Raw genomic sequence first — 15781 nt, forward strand, 5'->3', positions numbered from 1 at the left:
AACGTGCTTTCCCAAAAACGTGCTTGTAAAACTTTATGGAGAGAGAGAGCTGTGAGGCCAGTGTGCTGCTGATGCCTTGAGAGGCTGCCTGGGACAGAGGCCAGACAGTGTTAAAGGAATAAAGTAGGGATTTGTTAAAAAGCCTTTAAAGGATACACCTTGGACAGTACAAGATCCTGACTGTAGCTCGACCCAAGATGGACTCTGAGTCATGAGTTTTCACACTTTTGTAAGTTTTGGTCCATTTCCATATTGGGTTAATTGTCCAATTACAGCTTCAGGTTATAAGTCCCATCCTCTGTTTGCTCTCCTCAATTCACTGCTGTTGATGCTTTTTGGGCCTGAAGCTGCAACAGTGTCCTTGGTTCTTGGGCTGGAAAAGGATTGTTTCATCTAACTGAACTGTGAAGAGAACCTGCTAACACTTTATATGAAGTTCAGAGTTATATGCTGTAGCAGTACAGAAGCTGGAAAATATGAAAGCTAAAACTGAAGGCATCACTACCAGATACCACTGCCTAAGCAGTGTTCCTCTAGCTTCTTGTTCAGTGCCTCATTTGTTCCATGCTGAAGTGCTTAAACATCTCTGTTTGCTGAGGTAGCTGACTAAGGTAATTACAGTTTGAAATAACTGGTGTTAGGGAACGTGCAGTTAAGTCCCACCAGTGCTGATTTTTCTCCTAACCAACGGTTTATCTTAGAAAAGGATTATAAAGAAGAAAAATTCCAAAGATCACATGAATGAAAAAACATCTATGTAATATTGACTGCCTTTTGTAATATAAAATGAAGTGCAGAGAGAGCTTTTGCTAAGATGACATTCCAAGTATTTTGAAAACTGAGGATAATGTACTTAATTCAAGATTCATGGAACTTTGCAAGTTAAAGAAAAAGAATGAAAACCTGTTTGTATTTGTGGAGTATATTTAGAACCACTGTTATTTTTAGGTAATCTAGTGCAGCATGTGGAACAACAAAATTAATGTATTTCTTTCCTGTGCATCTGTAGAAACCTGTTGAAGAGCCTAAGAAGGATGATCCACAGCTTTTGAGAAAAAAGCGTGCCACTCAGGCTGAAAAAAACACGTGCCAGCTGTATATCCAGACTGATCATTTGTTCTACAAGCATTATGGAACCAGAGAAGCTGTGATTGCACAGGTATTTCCAACCCCTCTGTTTTAAATTGCCTGCTTTTACTTGGGCTAGTCCTGATAAATTTCATGTAACTTATCTTTTTGCTTATTTACTTTACAGTGGCTTGTTTTCTTTGTTAAAGTAGTCTTGACATAATTGAAACAGCAGTTTTTATTTTGCTGAAAAGATGCTGTTTCTGCAACAAAAGTCCTGGGCACTTGTGTCTCTTTAATGGCAGCTGTGGTGTGTTTAGCACCTCTGTGCAGGACTTGCAGTCTGACTGTTCTCAGTTCTTACTGAGAAAAAGAATATTTCCTGAAGAGTTCTGTCCTGTTTGACAGCCTGCCAAGCCTCTGTTTTAACACTTGCATGGGCTTCCCTTTGAAATTCTAGCTCAAAACACTGCGAGCTAATAATGCAGAGATCTATTTCTGTAGTATCTAATAGAGTGGATGGTTAAAAAAGCAGTGGCAGCTAAAGGTAGATGCTAGATGCTTTTCATTTGTCAATATACTATTAACTGAGAAAGGGGTTGATGTGATTTGCTAAAAATATATCTAGCATTTTAACATACCTCTACGGAAGTCTGGAGTTTCACTGCCACTTGCAGATCTGAATTTTACTATTTATCACACTACATAGGCAATTCAAGTAGTATTTTTCAAAGCTCTGAAGTCACCTTTTGGTCACCTTTAGCTTTTTAGTGAGTTAGCATTTCTGTGTGCTCTTAGAAAAGGTAAATGATTACTTTTCCCACATTTGTGTTCTACCAGAAAAGAAAGAATAAATCTAGAACAAGTATTTTTTTTGCCAAAAAAGAAATACAGTGCTTTGAATACAAAGCAGTGAATAAGGGAATATTGCAAACAGCTGTCTGAAAGTTGATAGAATTCTGTTTTAAAAAAAATCAAATGGCAAAATCCTTTGGTGTTATCTGGCATGGTGATGATATAGGTAGTGATTTATTTCCATTGTGGGCCATGATTTAATTCAAAAGGCCTGTTAGAAGTTCCTACAGCACAATATCACATCTTGTAGGAGTGTAGACATTGCAGTTACTGCTGTTAAGATAAGCTATAGTGTAGTGCATGGATCTCTGACCTGTAGCTGCTTTTGTTTTTGACAGATTTCCAGCCACGTTAAAGCCATTGACACCATTTACCAGTCAACAGATTTTTCAGGGATCCGTAACATCAGCTTCATGGTGAAACGAATCCGAGTAAGTTGGGCTGGAAAGGCTTGCAGCTTCACTCATGCTGCTTGGAGGCTGTGTTCTTCAGCTGTGCCCTTCCTGTTCACTTGTACCTGTTATTGTTTTATAACAGTTCTTTAGCAGAAGTGTCTCTGCAGGAAGTGGTGCCCTAAACCATGTATTTCATTTGGTTTTAGTGGTTATTGTCAGAAGCCCACTACTGCTGTTATTAAGCTGTGGTCAGTTTTTCTATAGGAATCAACTTACTTTGTTTCAGTACTGTTGTTGTGTGGTGAATAGACTATTGCTATTCTTCACTGACTTTAATACTAACATAGAGAATGGCTATCCACATTGGCACTTCCTTGTAAGAGTGATAATTTAGGAGGATAAATACAAATTTTGGGGTACTGATGGAAAAAATAGAAGGAAATATGAGAATGGGGGTTTACTACACAAATGCAATTCTTAATTTATTGTAGTGCTTTGTTTTTCCGTTATTGGGGTGGTAATTTGCAATCAAGGCATTTAAATTTTAAACAATAACTATGTAATACAGCAAGGTTCTGACAACAGTGAGCCTCTTAGCTGTCATGTGCAAGTGGAAATGAATCCTGTCTTACAGTTTGTTTCAATTTACTTTTAGATTAACACAACCGTAGATGAGAAGGACTCTTCCAATCCCTTCAGATTTCCTAACATTGGTGTGGAAAAGTTTCTGGAACTGAACTCAGAACAGAACCATGATGATTATTGCTTGGCCTATGTGTTTACAGACCGTGATTTTGATGATGGAGTCCTTGGTCTGGCTTGGGTTGGAGCCCCTTCAGGTAATTCAAGGCAAGCCTTCAGTGCTATGAGATAAAGTACTGTAGGTAGGCTCTAGGAAAAAGGTGGAAATCACCTTTTAAACTGACAGCAAATGCACAAAAATCTCCTAGCTTTTCACAGTTTTGGTTGGGTATGGCTTAATTGTGTTTTTAGTATATTTTGCCAGTTCAATTAATCTTTCTGTATTTCTGATGAGCAGGATATGAAGAGTGAAGAACAACATATTTATTTTGTTATACAAAGGTGGTATTACTTGGATTTTTTTTTTATTTATGGTAGATGTGAGTGACCAGTAAAGTGACAGGTGAAACAAGTATTTCTGCTCTATATAAACAGAGCTTACAACTATGAGAACTACACTGCAGAACCTTTAGGTTTTCTAGGTAGTAATGAAAGAATTTTTTTTTTAAATCAGTGAGATCTTGTTCTGGGAGATAACAGAATAATTACTGCATGACTCTTCCTGAACTGCTTCTCATTAGTTTCACTCTAGTTGTGTATTTTGATCTAAAGTATGTCCTTTGATGTAAAAAAAATCTCAGTCAGTGAGACTGTGCAAGAGACAGGATACCTTAATGAGAACCTTATTGACAGCTTTAGCAGAATTGAGTAATGGTAGAAGAAAGATGAAACTGTTCAAATAAGGGGTAAGAGATCCACAGACTCATGACTGCAGTTGGTATGTTAGAGGACTAACCTTAGTGACTGTGCAAGAACCACAGGAAAAGTAATGCCCAGAAGGTGAATAGAAATGACAAGTTGGGTCTGTGATGACTATGCTATGACTGAGCAGGGACAGGATGAATTGAAACGTGCAGTCCATAAACTGCTTTCAAAACTGAATTTAATTTAATTTAAAATTTGAGAAAAATTATGTTTGATATGATCATCCTTTACACACATACTGACATGGATTAAATGGGATATGTCACTAAATCAAAATTTTACTTGAGAAAGCAAAACTTCTTTAGGCACCATTTACATTATCAATAGCTGAATTTTAGGACATTAATAATGCTTCAGTAGAAACTCAAGTTATTTTAAAATTTGGTGACATGAAAATCAAAATTTTGGCGATTTTCCAAACAGGAAGTGTGATCACTTGACTGCCAACCTTCTAAGTATGGGTCTCATTAGCCAACACATCAAAAGCATTTTCAGCTTTAGTTTGATTTTTTGGGGTTTTTTTCTGACAATGAGATACATATATATATGTACTTATTTTGACAATGACATTTTTATATAAAAGCTCTTGCTGTGAAAGAGAGTCTCCAAATGTACCATGTACTTTTTTCATTTGGTGAAATCCAAATAAGATGTAGACTGAGGCTACTTCTGTTGGACATTGCACCTGCTAGTCTTGTACTACAGGTAGGATGAAGTAAGGGCTCATCCATTCAGGGAGTGCCCAAAATAGCTCTCAAAAGCTATTCTAAACCAGCTGACTTCTTGTGTGAATGTATCCAATCAGTGCTGAGAGCATTTGTGTGAACAGATCTAATCTACTTTCAAGGTTGTGTTCATAGGAATAATAGAGAGCTCTTAGTCTGTAAACCTGCAGAGGCAAACTGTTTGTTGCTCTGGATGTCAATAGACAAGTAACACAACACTTCTTTCCCTAAATGTGTGACTTGTACTTCTGTCTGAATGCAGGGAGCTCTGGTGGAATATGTGAGAAAAGCAAATTGTATTCGGATGGTAAGAAGAAGTCTCTGAACACTGGAATCATCACTGTCCAGAACTATGGCTCTCATGTGCCCCCCAAGGTTTCTCACATTACTTTTGCACATGAGGTTGGGCACAACTTTGGTTCCCCTGTAAGTATTCCTGGTTACTCACCCTCAGCCATTTCATAGGGTGTGATTTACAAATGGAGGCTTTGCTGCTTACAAACAAGGACAGCAGAATCCTGACTCCATGAGCATATGTGCACATACATTGCATACAAACAAAGAGATGGCTGAGCCTTTTGTGAGTATTTGACAGCACTGGTGCAACAGTGCATTTTGTGAATTGTTTACTTAGATTAGTTCAATCCCTTACAAAGGTACTTTATTATTGTTCCCTAAACACTTCCCTGTCTTTATGAAAAGTAGGGTCACATGCACCTTGTTAAATATATTGTTCTTTTTCCTGGAGAGGAGGAAGAAGCACTGCAAAATTGATTAAGGTGACACTTTATTCAGCAAATGGCTCACATTTGTTAGATTATTTATACTTACAAGTTTATCTAAGAAAATAGTGGAGGGAATTAGGATACCAAGAAGAAAGTTTTTGAGCAGAACTGTTTCACAGACATGTAGGAATGCAGCTTGTTTGTGGTAAGCTTGAAAGCATGAGGCTTTTTGTTTTGCCAGTGTGTAATGCATTTCATTCCTCATGCTGGATATTGTAGGTGTAGTCACTGGCTGACAGACTCCTGCTCTGTTTTGAAGTTCTCTTTGTACCTCCCTCAAAGCAAACAAGAAGAATGCACTGTGGTTCCTGTTAACTCCTGCTTTTATTCCACAGAATGCTGATTACCCTTTTGTGATCATAAAGCCCCTCCTTTTAGGAGATGGCAGTTTGTCCAACCTAGTATTCATTCCAGGACATTACCCACACTTGGGGGTAAATTACCAAGAATGCAAATAAGATGAAACTTGAGAAATTAGATACTTGCTACTGTTGTCTTGGGGAAAACAAAAACAACAACGGAACAAGGAGAACCCAAAATCAAACCTTGGGTTTATGTATAGTTTTTGAATTGCAAAGAACCTGAGAGTATAAGATGGTGGTTTATTTTTATTTTATTTATTCTGTGTTAAGGCTACCAAATCCAGGTTACTTTTGCACCTGCCATCACTGAGATATTTGTAAAATACTTGTTTTGCAGCATGATTCTGGAATGGAGTGCACTCCTGGAGAGTCCAAGAACTTGGGACAGAAGGAAAATGGCAATTATATCATGTATGCAAGAGCTACATCTGGAGACAAACTTAACAACAATAAGTTCTCTATCTGTAGCATTCGAAATATCAGCCAAGTTCTTGAGAAAAAGAGAAATAATTGTTTTGTTGGTATGTATGTAATCATTCTGAAAGCCGAATAGCTAAAATATTACTGCAATGCTTAATTAAAAAAAAATGAAATTTATTTTTATTTATCTTATTTTTTAAAATTTACTGAAAGTAAAGAATTAAATTTGAGATCTCCAGTACTGTGTCAAGTTCTGGGCTGCCAGCACAGAAACAGCAGAACATACTGGAGTGAGTCCAGCAAAGGGCCACAAGGATTATTAAGGGATTGGAGCATCTGACATATGAGGAGAGTCCAAGAGAGCCTATTTAGTGTGGAGCAGAGAAGGCTGGGGGAGGCTCTTCTCTGTCTTTGTAGATGCCTGGTGGGAGGGAGTAAACAAACAGGGTCAGACTGGTTTCAGTCATGCTCATTGTGAAAGGACTAGAGGTACGGAGCCCATGTTAAACTGCAGGGAAATCCTATTTAGACATGGAAAATAATTTTGCATGAATTTTTCTTTCTGGAGTCTGAGATATGGGCTCTCACAAATTTTGTGAGCTCTTTCTCACGGAGGTTTGCACATCTACTCAGTAGGTTTGGAGTTTGGAGCAGCTCACCCCAGTACCATCAGCCTTTTGCTTGAGGTCCTCTGATTGTTAAAGGAGTGCAGGAAAGGGTGCAGCTCCCTGGGAGACTGAGCAGAAAGCCTGTTCTTATACTCCCACTCTTAGGATCAAAACCTTTTACTCAGAGGCTTTAAATTCTATGAATTGTGGGAATGACTAAGCTGGGTGTCAAGCAGTTAATGCAAGTGACTTGAGCCCCAGTCTAAAGTCCAGTTTGACCAGGCTCTTTCAGTCATGATTAGCTGGATGCTTGTTAAGGTTTATAAGTATTTGTATATTCTTTGTACTGCTTTGTACATAAATATACTGGCATTTTTCAGAGTCTGGGCAGCCCATCTGTGGTAATGGACTGGTTGAACAAGGAGAACAGTGTGACTGTGGATACAGTGACCAGTGTAAAGATGATTGCTGTTATGATGCAAACCAACCAGAAGACAAAAAATGCAAGTTAAGACCAGGCAAAAACTGCAGGTATTGTGCATATGTGTTACACTACACTTTAATTTTGGGCATTTATTGCAACTTTAATGGGGATTTCAGAATCAGAATCTGCTTACCTGCATTTTATAAAAGTACTGATTTTGTTTAAAATGCTTTATGCAATGAGTGAGAAGTACATAAGCATAATTATGCTATAGGAAAAATTATTTTCAAGGCACAATTGATTAGGACAAATCAGAAATTTGTTGAGTGCTTGAGTAGGTTTCAGGGTGAATAGCCTGTTTGGAATGGTTCATGCTTTTTCTTTCATCCACAACGTGTGTTTGTTTGCAGCCCCAGCCAAGGCCCGTGCTGCACTGCCCAGTGCGATTTCAAATCGAGGACAGACAAGTGTCGGAATGATTCTGACTGTGCTAAGGAAGGAATGTGCAATGGTGTCAGTGCTCTCTGCCCAATATCTGAACCCAAAGAGAACTTCACAGTGTGCAACAGGAACACACAAGTTTGCATAAAGGGGGTATGGTTTTTACAGTCTTGGGTAGCTGCTAATGTGGTTTGTTGCAGGGCACTGCATTGTGAATTGATATGGTTTCTGTACTTACTACACAGGAGTGCAAGCTCAGTCTCTTTTTCTGTACAGATGTTTGATTTATTGGTGTCAGAATAACAGTGAAGGTACATCAAGGATTAAGAAGTGCATAACAAATCCCAAGGTAGCAGTACTGTCTGGGAAAGTCACACTTAGGTTTTTGTAAAAATCAGGATTATGAAAGTGTTTTATTTTCTAGTGCCACCTTTTCACTTTTCTTCAGTCTTGGTCAATAATTCTGTTGCATTACAAAACTGGATATACTGTCAATAGAGGTTGAATTTGGTTTATTGGCAATACACAGTTTCTCCAAACATGTACATATAGCACTGATGTGCAAGCATATGGAATTAGAATGATTCTGAACTGCAGTTACTTTCCTGGGTTAAAGAGAACATGCAGTTGCCATGAAATATTGATGGGAAGTCTCTTATAAATTGATCTGTGTTTGCCTGGAAGCAAACACAAGCAAAAATCATTCTCTTTAAGACCTGTAACTTCTTGTGCTGTAAGTTTGTTTTCCACAGTCCAGGATTTTAATCAAGTACTGCTTGTAATATTTTTCAGCTAATTTATAGCCATCTTAAAAATAGAGGAATTGTTTTCGTATAGTTACTGATGTTGAAACAAAATTATAAATAAATTGAACTTGGAGTTTGAAGGATCCTGACGTAGTGAAATTAAATACAGAATCTTTTCTGCCATTAATTTTTATTGTTTTCCAAGAGAGATATTTGTGTATACATATGTTAGATTTATTTTTCTAACCATGATTTTGAGTAGTAGTGTTTCAGCGTGAACTGTGGTGCTGTGGGTGTTTTGCAGGGTACTCTCAGGTTATAAAAGAAGATACTGTGTTAAAAAATAAAATCAGTAAATCACCTTTTAAAAAAATAGAAAATATGCCAAAATATTGACATTGAATAACTGAAATAATTTTTTGCTTATGAGCTTTGAAAAAAAAAATTGAAGTATTGAAGTAGTTGATTTATGGATAAGCATCTTTAGAGCTATAATTATGCTTTCAGGTATTAATTAATAATATCTTTTGTAATGTCAGTATACTTAAAAGTGAAATTGATTTTTGTGTTGCTGTGCTTTTGTCTTCCCCAGCAATGTGCTGGCTCTATCTGTGAGAAGCATGGCTTGGAGGAGTGCACATGTGCTAGCTCAGATGGCAAGGATGATAGAGAACTGTGCCATGTCTGCTGCATGAGAAAAAGTAAGATTTACCTGAATCATAAGTGTAAATAGAGCAGGAGGGGTCTGAGGAACCTGCTCATGGTGTTTGCATTTGAGTTTTTGTTAGCTTTGAGAGCATTTTGTTCAAACGTAGTTTCAGAGAGATATTGCTTTTGCACTGTGTAGGAAATAAACAATACATTCTGCATTTTTACAGAATATTAGAGAAGCATTTTGAACAATTAATCACTAGGGTGGGTATTCATGCACAGGTGTTTTAATACAATAATGGTTTGATGAATTTGTGTTCACTTTTCAGTGGACCCAGCTACATGTGCAAGCACAGGCTCGAGCCGATGGCAGGAATATTTTCATCTTGAAACCATCACTTTGCAACCTGGATCTCCCTGCAATGATTTCAAAGGCTACTGTGATGTGTTTATGAGGTGTCGGCTGGTGGATGCTGATGGCCCTCTAGCTAGATTAAAGAAAGCAATTTTTAATCCAGAACTATATGAAAATATTGCAGAATGGATTGTGGTAAGTATATTTTTATATGACAAGTCTAATATGAAATGTTCTCGGTAATCAAGATTCACAGTTGATAAGTGTTGATATGCAGAGTGCTTCAGCATTCTTAAAGTATAATTAGCCCTTGTCTTACTAGATTTACTGTAAGCACCCTGTGTGCAACAAATAAATTTGCTAGATTGAAGGAAATTGAAACAAACATATAACAAACAAGTAAGTAGGATCTGTTAATACTCTATTCATTCACATTTTTAATTTACTACATTTTCATGTTTTGACTTTTCATATTTGAATGGTCTGACTTTTAAGGAGCTAAATATTTTGATCTTTAGCATTCATAAATTTTATTGTGCTAGATGTCACTTATAATAATATACTGGAAGAGGAGCTAGAGTGAAACACCCTTGGAGAGCTGCATAGGCAATTTTGTGAAGGCTGCTGATTGTTTTAGGCTTACACAGCTCTGCTGGAGTGTATCTTCTGTGAAGTACCCTTCTGATACTAGAATGGAAGTATTGGGGCTTTTCTGTGGAAAATTTCTGGGGACATTTCTTTCAAATGTTAGGCTGGATATTCTTGATGATGTTCCAGAAAGCTTTTTGATGACTTCTGAAACACAGTGAAAAGCCACATTGAATGTCCTCTGTCTCTTGTACATGTGTGCCATGCCCCACACACACAATCTTCTTGTTGTGGTTTTGTTTTTTAGGCTTATTGGTGGGCAGTGCTACTTATGGGAATTGCATTGATCATGTTAATGGCTGGCTTCATTAAGATATGCAGTGTTCATACTCCAAGCAGTAATCCAAAGTTGCCTCCTCATAAACCACTTCCAGGTGAGTAATGCAGCTAATTATAGAGATAGCTTTTCTCTTTAGTGTTTAGTTCTAACAAGAAATTTCAGGTGTTTAAACCTACAGTTCTCAGGCTGGCACTGTGAAACTACAAATGGAATTGATGCCAGTGAAACAATTCATGAAAATCTAATTCTTGTCTTATTTTCCTATAACATAAGATGCAATCAAAAGAAAGCTTTAAAGACTTTTTCTAGCATCAGAGTTCCTTTATTTCCTATTCCATGCTACATTTTGTAAGAATTGGCCTGTTTAAAGAAGTGCTGTTGAGATACTGATGTATTTGCATGCATTTACTCAGGTCTAAATCCAAAGCCTTCCAGACAAATAGTTGTATTTAATTTGCATGGCCAGGGCAACTCTTTTGGAAATAACTGAGTTTTTTAAAAATTGATTTTAATAATGGCTACTTTTCTTTGAAACAGGCACTTTAAAAAGGAGGAGACCACCACAAACCACTCAGCCCCCACAGCGACAAAGGCCCCGCGAGAGTTATCAGATGGGACATATGAGACGCTGACTGCAGCTTTTTGCCTTGGTTCTTCCTAGTGCCTACAATGGGAAAACTCACTCCAAAGAAAACCTAATAAGTCATTGTCCCCAGTCTAACTCTCAAAAATTGAAGAGGAAACAAAAAAAAAAGCATGATGTGCCCTCAAAACAAGTGGAAGTGGTTAATTTTTAATGAGAGAATCTTCCAGCTCAAAAAGAAGAGAAGTGTTTTTCTTGAATATTTTTGATTTAGTGGCACAAACTCCTAGCATATCATGATTCTTTCCCCCTTCTGTGCTCTTCATTGCTGCATTTTCTTCACTTGCAGGCAAATATGGCTGTAGTAAAACTTTTACTCAAGAATTGAGAAAAAGATCTATTTTTCAACTGCCAGACAAGCTAGGAAGCTAGACCACCTCAGCATTGGAGACATTACTTGTCAATGTATATACATTGTTATATGCAGACATGTATTTCTAACGTACACCCGTACTTGTGTGCAATTGTAAACAAGAGAATTGCAATATGGATGTTTCTTTGTATTATAAAACTTTTCCGCTATTAATGAAGAAATTACTGTTTAATTGACATACTCAGGATAACAGAGGATGATGGTGTGTAGTGGTCAAGGGTCCTGTGATGCTTTACACAGCAATTTTGAATCCAATCACACTTTTTTTATCATTATCAAAGTTGTTTCAAGCACTCATTTCATCTTTATCCAACAGCTGATAAGATGCAGCATACAAGCCTGGATGGTCTTAGACAGATTTAACAGGTGTTCTGCAAACTTTGCAAATGTCAGAATGTTTCAGAAATGTTTTATGTGTCTTCCTTGTGGCTCAGCATAAATATTTTTAATTTGTCTGATTATTCAGTGAAATAATGAATAGTTAGATCGAATATTTCCATACTTTATTAGAAAATTTTGCCTGTTATTCAACTTATTTTAAAAATTGCAACCACTTTATTTGGGCTGTTCAGTTATTCTTACAGTTTGGTAATCAAGTTCATGTTCTAAGGGATGTGGAAAGGAAAAAAAAAGCTGTAGTTTTTTATTTTCTTTTTTAATTTATCAGGTGTTTGGATAACTTTTCAGCATGATACTGTTGAATGATAACCACTAAAGTAGAGTGATTTGCCTGGCTACTGTGGCAGAGTTAAAACTGTAGTTAGGACTACCAATTTCCCCACATTTATACCAGTAGTGAAGTTCAACAGCACAATGTCCCATTCCAGAGTTTTTATGACGAATGTAAATAATTGGCATTTTTGAAGATGAATAAAAGATGTCTTAAGGTGCTTACTGCTATGCAGGAGATGAAAGGGGGCATTACAAAATGTTTAAGCTTGTGATGTATTTATTGCTTGTTTTCCAAAAGCACCAAGCTAATTAGAGATGCAAATGGCTATAATTTTCCTGGCTTTGCTTAGGAGAAAATTTACTAAGGGTTGGACAGGCTTCCTTTGTTGTTTTTTTTTTTTTTTTTTTTTTTTTTTTTTTAATTTTGTTTTGTTTTTTTTTAAGAGTATAAGGTTTACACAATCATTCTCATAATGTGACGCAAGCCAGCAAGGCCAAAAATGTTACAGAATATAATGGGATCTCTTCCTTGTAAACTTGTACAGTATGTGGTAACTTTTTCAAAATACAGCTTTTTGTACATGGTTTAGAGACAAATTTTGTACATGAAACCCCAAGTCCAATAGACTATATAAATAATTCTAAATGATCTTAACTAGTTAGAAGTGTATGTAGTTGCTTTTAAGTCATTTTAAATACATTTGTTTTAAGACTGTGCAAAGATTGGAAGTGGGTTTGCATTTCTAAAATGGTGACTTTTATTCAGCAAGAGTTCTTAGTAACTTCTTGAGTGTGGTAGACTTTGGAACATGTAAATTTTTTGCCTGTAATGTTATCCTGTGGTAGGATTTTGGCAGACAAATGCTGCCCTATTTTATTTTGAGTCTAAGTTAAATGTTTTTTGAAAACAGAAATGTGCACTGAACTCTCCACTGCAAGTCAAGATGTGGTAAAGCCGAAAGGAAGTTCAAGACAATGAAACAGAAATACTACTGTCGATTTCATGTCCACTGTGTTTTATACAGTCTCTTTTTTGTTCACTTTGGAAATTTTTACTAAAAAATGCAAAAAATAAAGTATTGTGCAAAGATATGTAAGGTTTTTTGAAACTTGAAATGCATTAATAAATAGACTTGATGAAATCATCTTCTGAAGATCCATTTTCTTGTTGAGCCATGAAAGCAAAGAGGAATACACAGATTCCACTTTGCTTGATTTTTGGCTTTTACTCTCATGCCAATGTAGTTGTATATCTGTCAAAGTGTGCCTCTCAATTTTAACATCCTGCAGTTATATATAAGAATAAATGTGTTTGTGTAACCTGTTTAGGGAAAGCCATGAAATTAATTTAAAATTACTTACATGATCGCAGGAATAAAACTTTTCTTACCTCCAAAATGAAAAACTAGTTGCTGGTGGGATGTTCAAGCCTGGCATCATCGTTACTGATGGATACCTTTGGATATATTTGGAAAGGAATATTTGAATTAATATACAACACTCTGAATACACAGTTGGTGGATGGGACTTATAGAAGGAGCAAATGTGCTTTTTGCATTGTGTTTTAAAACTGCTAAGCTGAGTCTCTGGGTTCTTGTGTGTGTTGCATGGCTGATTTAAGCAATAAGACTGCTTTTCAAAGCCAGATCCTGCCAGTAAGTTCCATTCTTCAGGCTGTTTGTCGAGAGTGGCCTGCTTGGACATCTGCTTCCCGAAGTGAGCAGCGTGGACTTTGATGTTATCAAAGCATACTCAGAGTTCCTTCCTCACTGCTCCCCCCACCACCCCCAGGACTTTTTATAGAAGTGCTTCTCCTGTAGCTAAATAGCACTGTCTGTGCAAAGGGCATTAAAAGAAAATCCCTTGGAGCAGAGCCCTCCTGCAAATCCTCATCGAGGTGGTGGTGGTTGTGTTTAAATCTCTGTAAGAACACAGCCCAGAGGGGTGGAATAATGCCTATGCAGCTGAAATACAAGTTGCCTATATATTTTAAAATATAAGTGAAACAAATCAGTACATAATTTTTCTAGCAAATATTTGACATAATCTTATTTGGAACTATTAATTTATTAATCTTGCATTTTTAATGTTCAGTTATTAAATGTATACATTCACCTCGTGTAGAAGCATAGATACAGTAGTCAGAATGGTGTGAGCATGACAAAATCATTCAAGTCCTCTTAGGCAATGAAACTTTATACTGTACCATACCATTGATGTAATTTAGTTTTTAATTAGTGTTCTAATATTTCTTTCAGGAAAAACACTAAAAGGAAGGAAGAGGCCTTTATTTCTGAACGCTGGAAGTTCATTATTACAGAGAGGTGATGAAAAGGACAGCAGCCATTCTGTCCCTCTGAGCTGTGCATGCTCTGACAGGAGTAAGCACCTGGTGGCTTCCAGGGTCTCAAGTGAGCTGTATGGAGTGAGACAGGAGTAATTCCACTGAGCACAGAGTAAGGCACCACCTTAGGCACTTGAGATTGTAGGTATGACTTCAGTTTTATGTTCAGGCCTGGTGAGACTGAATGTATTACAGCTTGGGCTTTATGCCACATTTATATCAGAAATTGGTGTAATGGCTGCCAAAACAGGGACAGAATTTGTTTGGGTGTATGATGAAGTATCCTTCACGTCTGCAGGAGTTCACATACTGACCTTTTAATTTTCCTACTTGGCTTTTAAAAATCTTTCAAGCTGTCTTATCTGAGGATAAACCATCTTCACTTAGTTGATGTTACTGGAGAATGTTTTTTCACAAACACTAGAAGTCATCAAACGCCCATTTCTTGAGTTTCAGCACAGTGTAGACACCTTGGAACTTTCTTCCACCTGCTTTTCCTGAAGTAATGCCTGCTTGTCCTGAAGTTGAGATCCCTTTATCAGCCTCCTTACCAAGAAAGCAATAGTCATTTGCAAGAAATGCCAGTTTTGATGTCTGAAATGTTTCTAAGAGTGTGGTTTCTATACTGCTGGAGTACAGCCCAATTCTTTTTAGCCTTTGTCTCTTGCTTTGTCATCCTTCAACAACTTCTGAAAAAAAGCTTTTTTTGAGGAGTAGGGGTAGGATTTGGTTCAGAAAGCTTACAAAATACATAGCTTAGAAAGTTGGTGATAACTGATGTAAATGCAATTTCAGTGACAGTATTAAATTCTCTAAATAGATAAGTATTTTATGAAAAAAGAAAACCCTGAAACAGAATTAAGTGGCAGGTCTTTAGCAGCTTTTTGCAGAAGCAACAATTCAATTGAAGAAACAATCTAGAGAGATGCCTAATTTGAGTTAGCCACACATACTTCTCTCTCTGTTTACTTTCATTTTCCATTGTGCTTTGGAACACTAAAATGGCCACATTGTCATTTGTTCCTTGCCTGTCATTCTGCAGGACATGGTTCATTGTAACTTCGTGCCCCTACAAATGCTCTCACTGGGTCTCTAGCAATTGAGTCCCTGCAGTGGATTATAGCTACTGCAAAAGTAAAAAATCAACCAAACCAAAGGCCTTGGTGCTTACCTAACCTACTCACATACTTTTGGCTGAAATTTCCTTCTGTGTATGTTCCTGGTTTGACTCAGCTCTTGTACTTCAGCAATTGATTCTTAACACAAACACAGAATGTATTACGTAGCTCTCACAAAATAATTATGTTGCAAAATTTAAATATTCAACATAGCAACCTGACGCATGAAATTTATCACTTAAATTGTAATTTTTGACACAGAAGGTGGAAATACTTTCATGTTTAAAAAAACAGTTTGCTTCACTGAACAGAAGCTTTCAAACCACAAACCTTTGTTTTCAGTGAGGAACAAGGATTCTTTT

The 15781-nt window shown here is 37.0% G+C and overlaps 1 protein-coding gene across 2 annotated transcripts in view; it reads left to right on the plus strand.

Annotated features, from left to right (window-relative positions):
* Positions 1 to 13102, plus strand: part of ADAM10 (ADAM metallopeptidase domain 10) — a 40625-nt gene extending 27523 nt beyond the window's left edge. For both annotated transcript variants that reach the window (XM_064389215.1, XM_064389216.1), the window contains exons 6-16: positions 1010 to 1159; positions 2262 to 2354; positions 2974 to 3157; positions 4812 to 4975; positions 6034 to 6217; positions 7105 to 7255; positions 7559 to 7742; positions 8928 to 9036; positions 9316 to 9536; positions 10237 to 10363; positions 10807 to 13102. In XM_064389215.1, the coding sequence (XP_064245285.1) occupies positions 1010 to 1159; positions 2262 to 2354; positions 2974 to 3157; positions 4812 to 4975; positions 6034 to 6217; positions 7105 to 7255; positions 7559 to 7742; positions 8928 to 9036; positions 9316 to 9536; positions 10237 to 10363; positions 10807 to 10901 (1662 nt within the window). In that variant the 3' untranslated portion in view covers positions 10902 to 13102. The remainder of the gene's footprint in view (positions 1 to 1009; positions 1160 to 2261; positions 2355 to 2973; positions 3158 to 4811; positions 4976 to 6033; positions 6218 to 7104; positions 7256 to 7558; positions 7743 to 8927; positions 9037 to 9315; positions 9537 to 10236; positions 10364 to 10806) is intronic.
* The last annotated feature ends 2679 nt before the right edge of the window (positions 13103 to 15781 follow it).

The sequence above is a fragment of the Passer domesticus genome, chromosome 14 (assembly GCF_036417665.1).
Source record: "Passer domesticus isolate bPasDom1 chromosome 14, bPasDom1.hap1, whole genome shotgun sequence".
NCBI lineage: Eukaryota > Metazoa > Chordata > Aves > Passeriformes > Passeridae > Passer > Passer domesticus.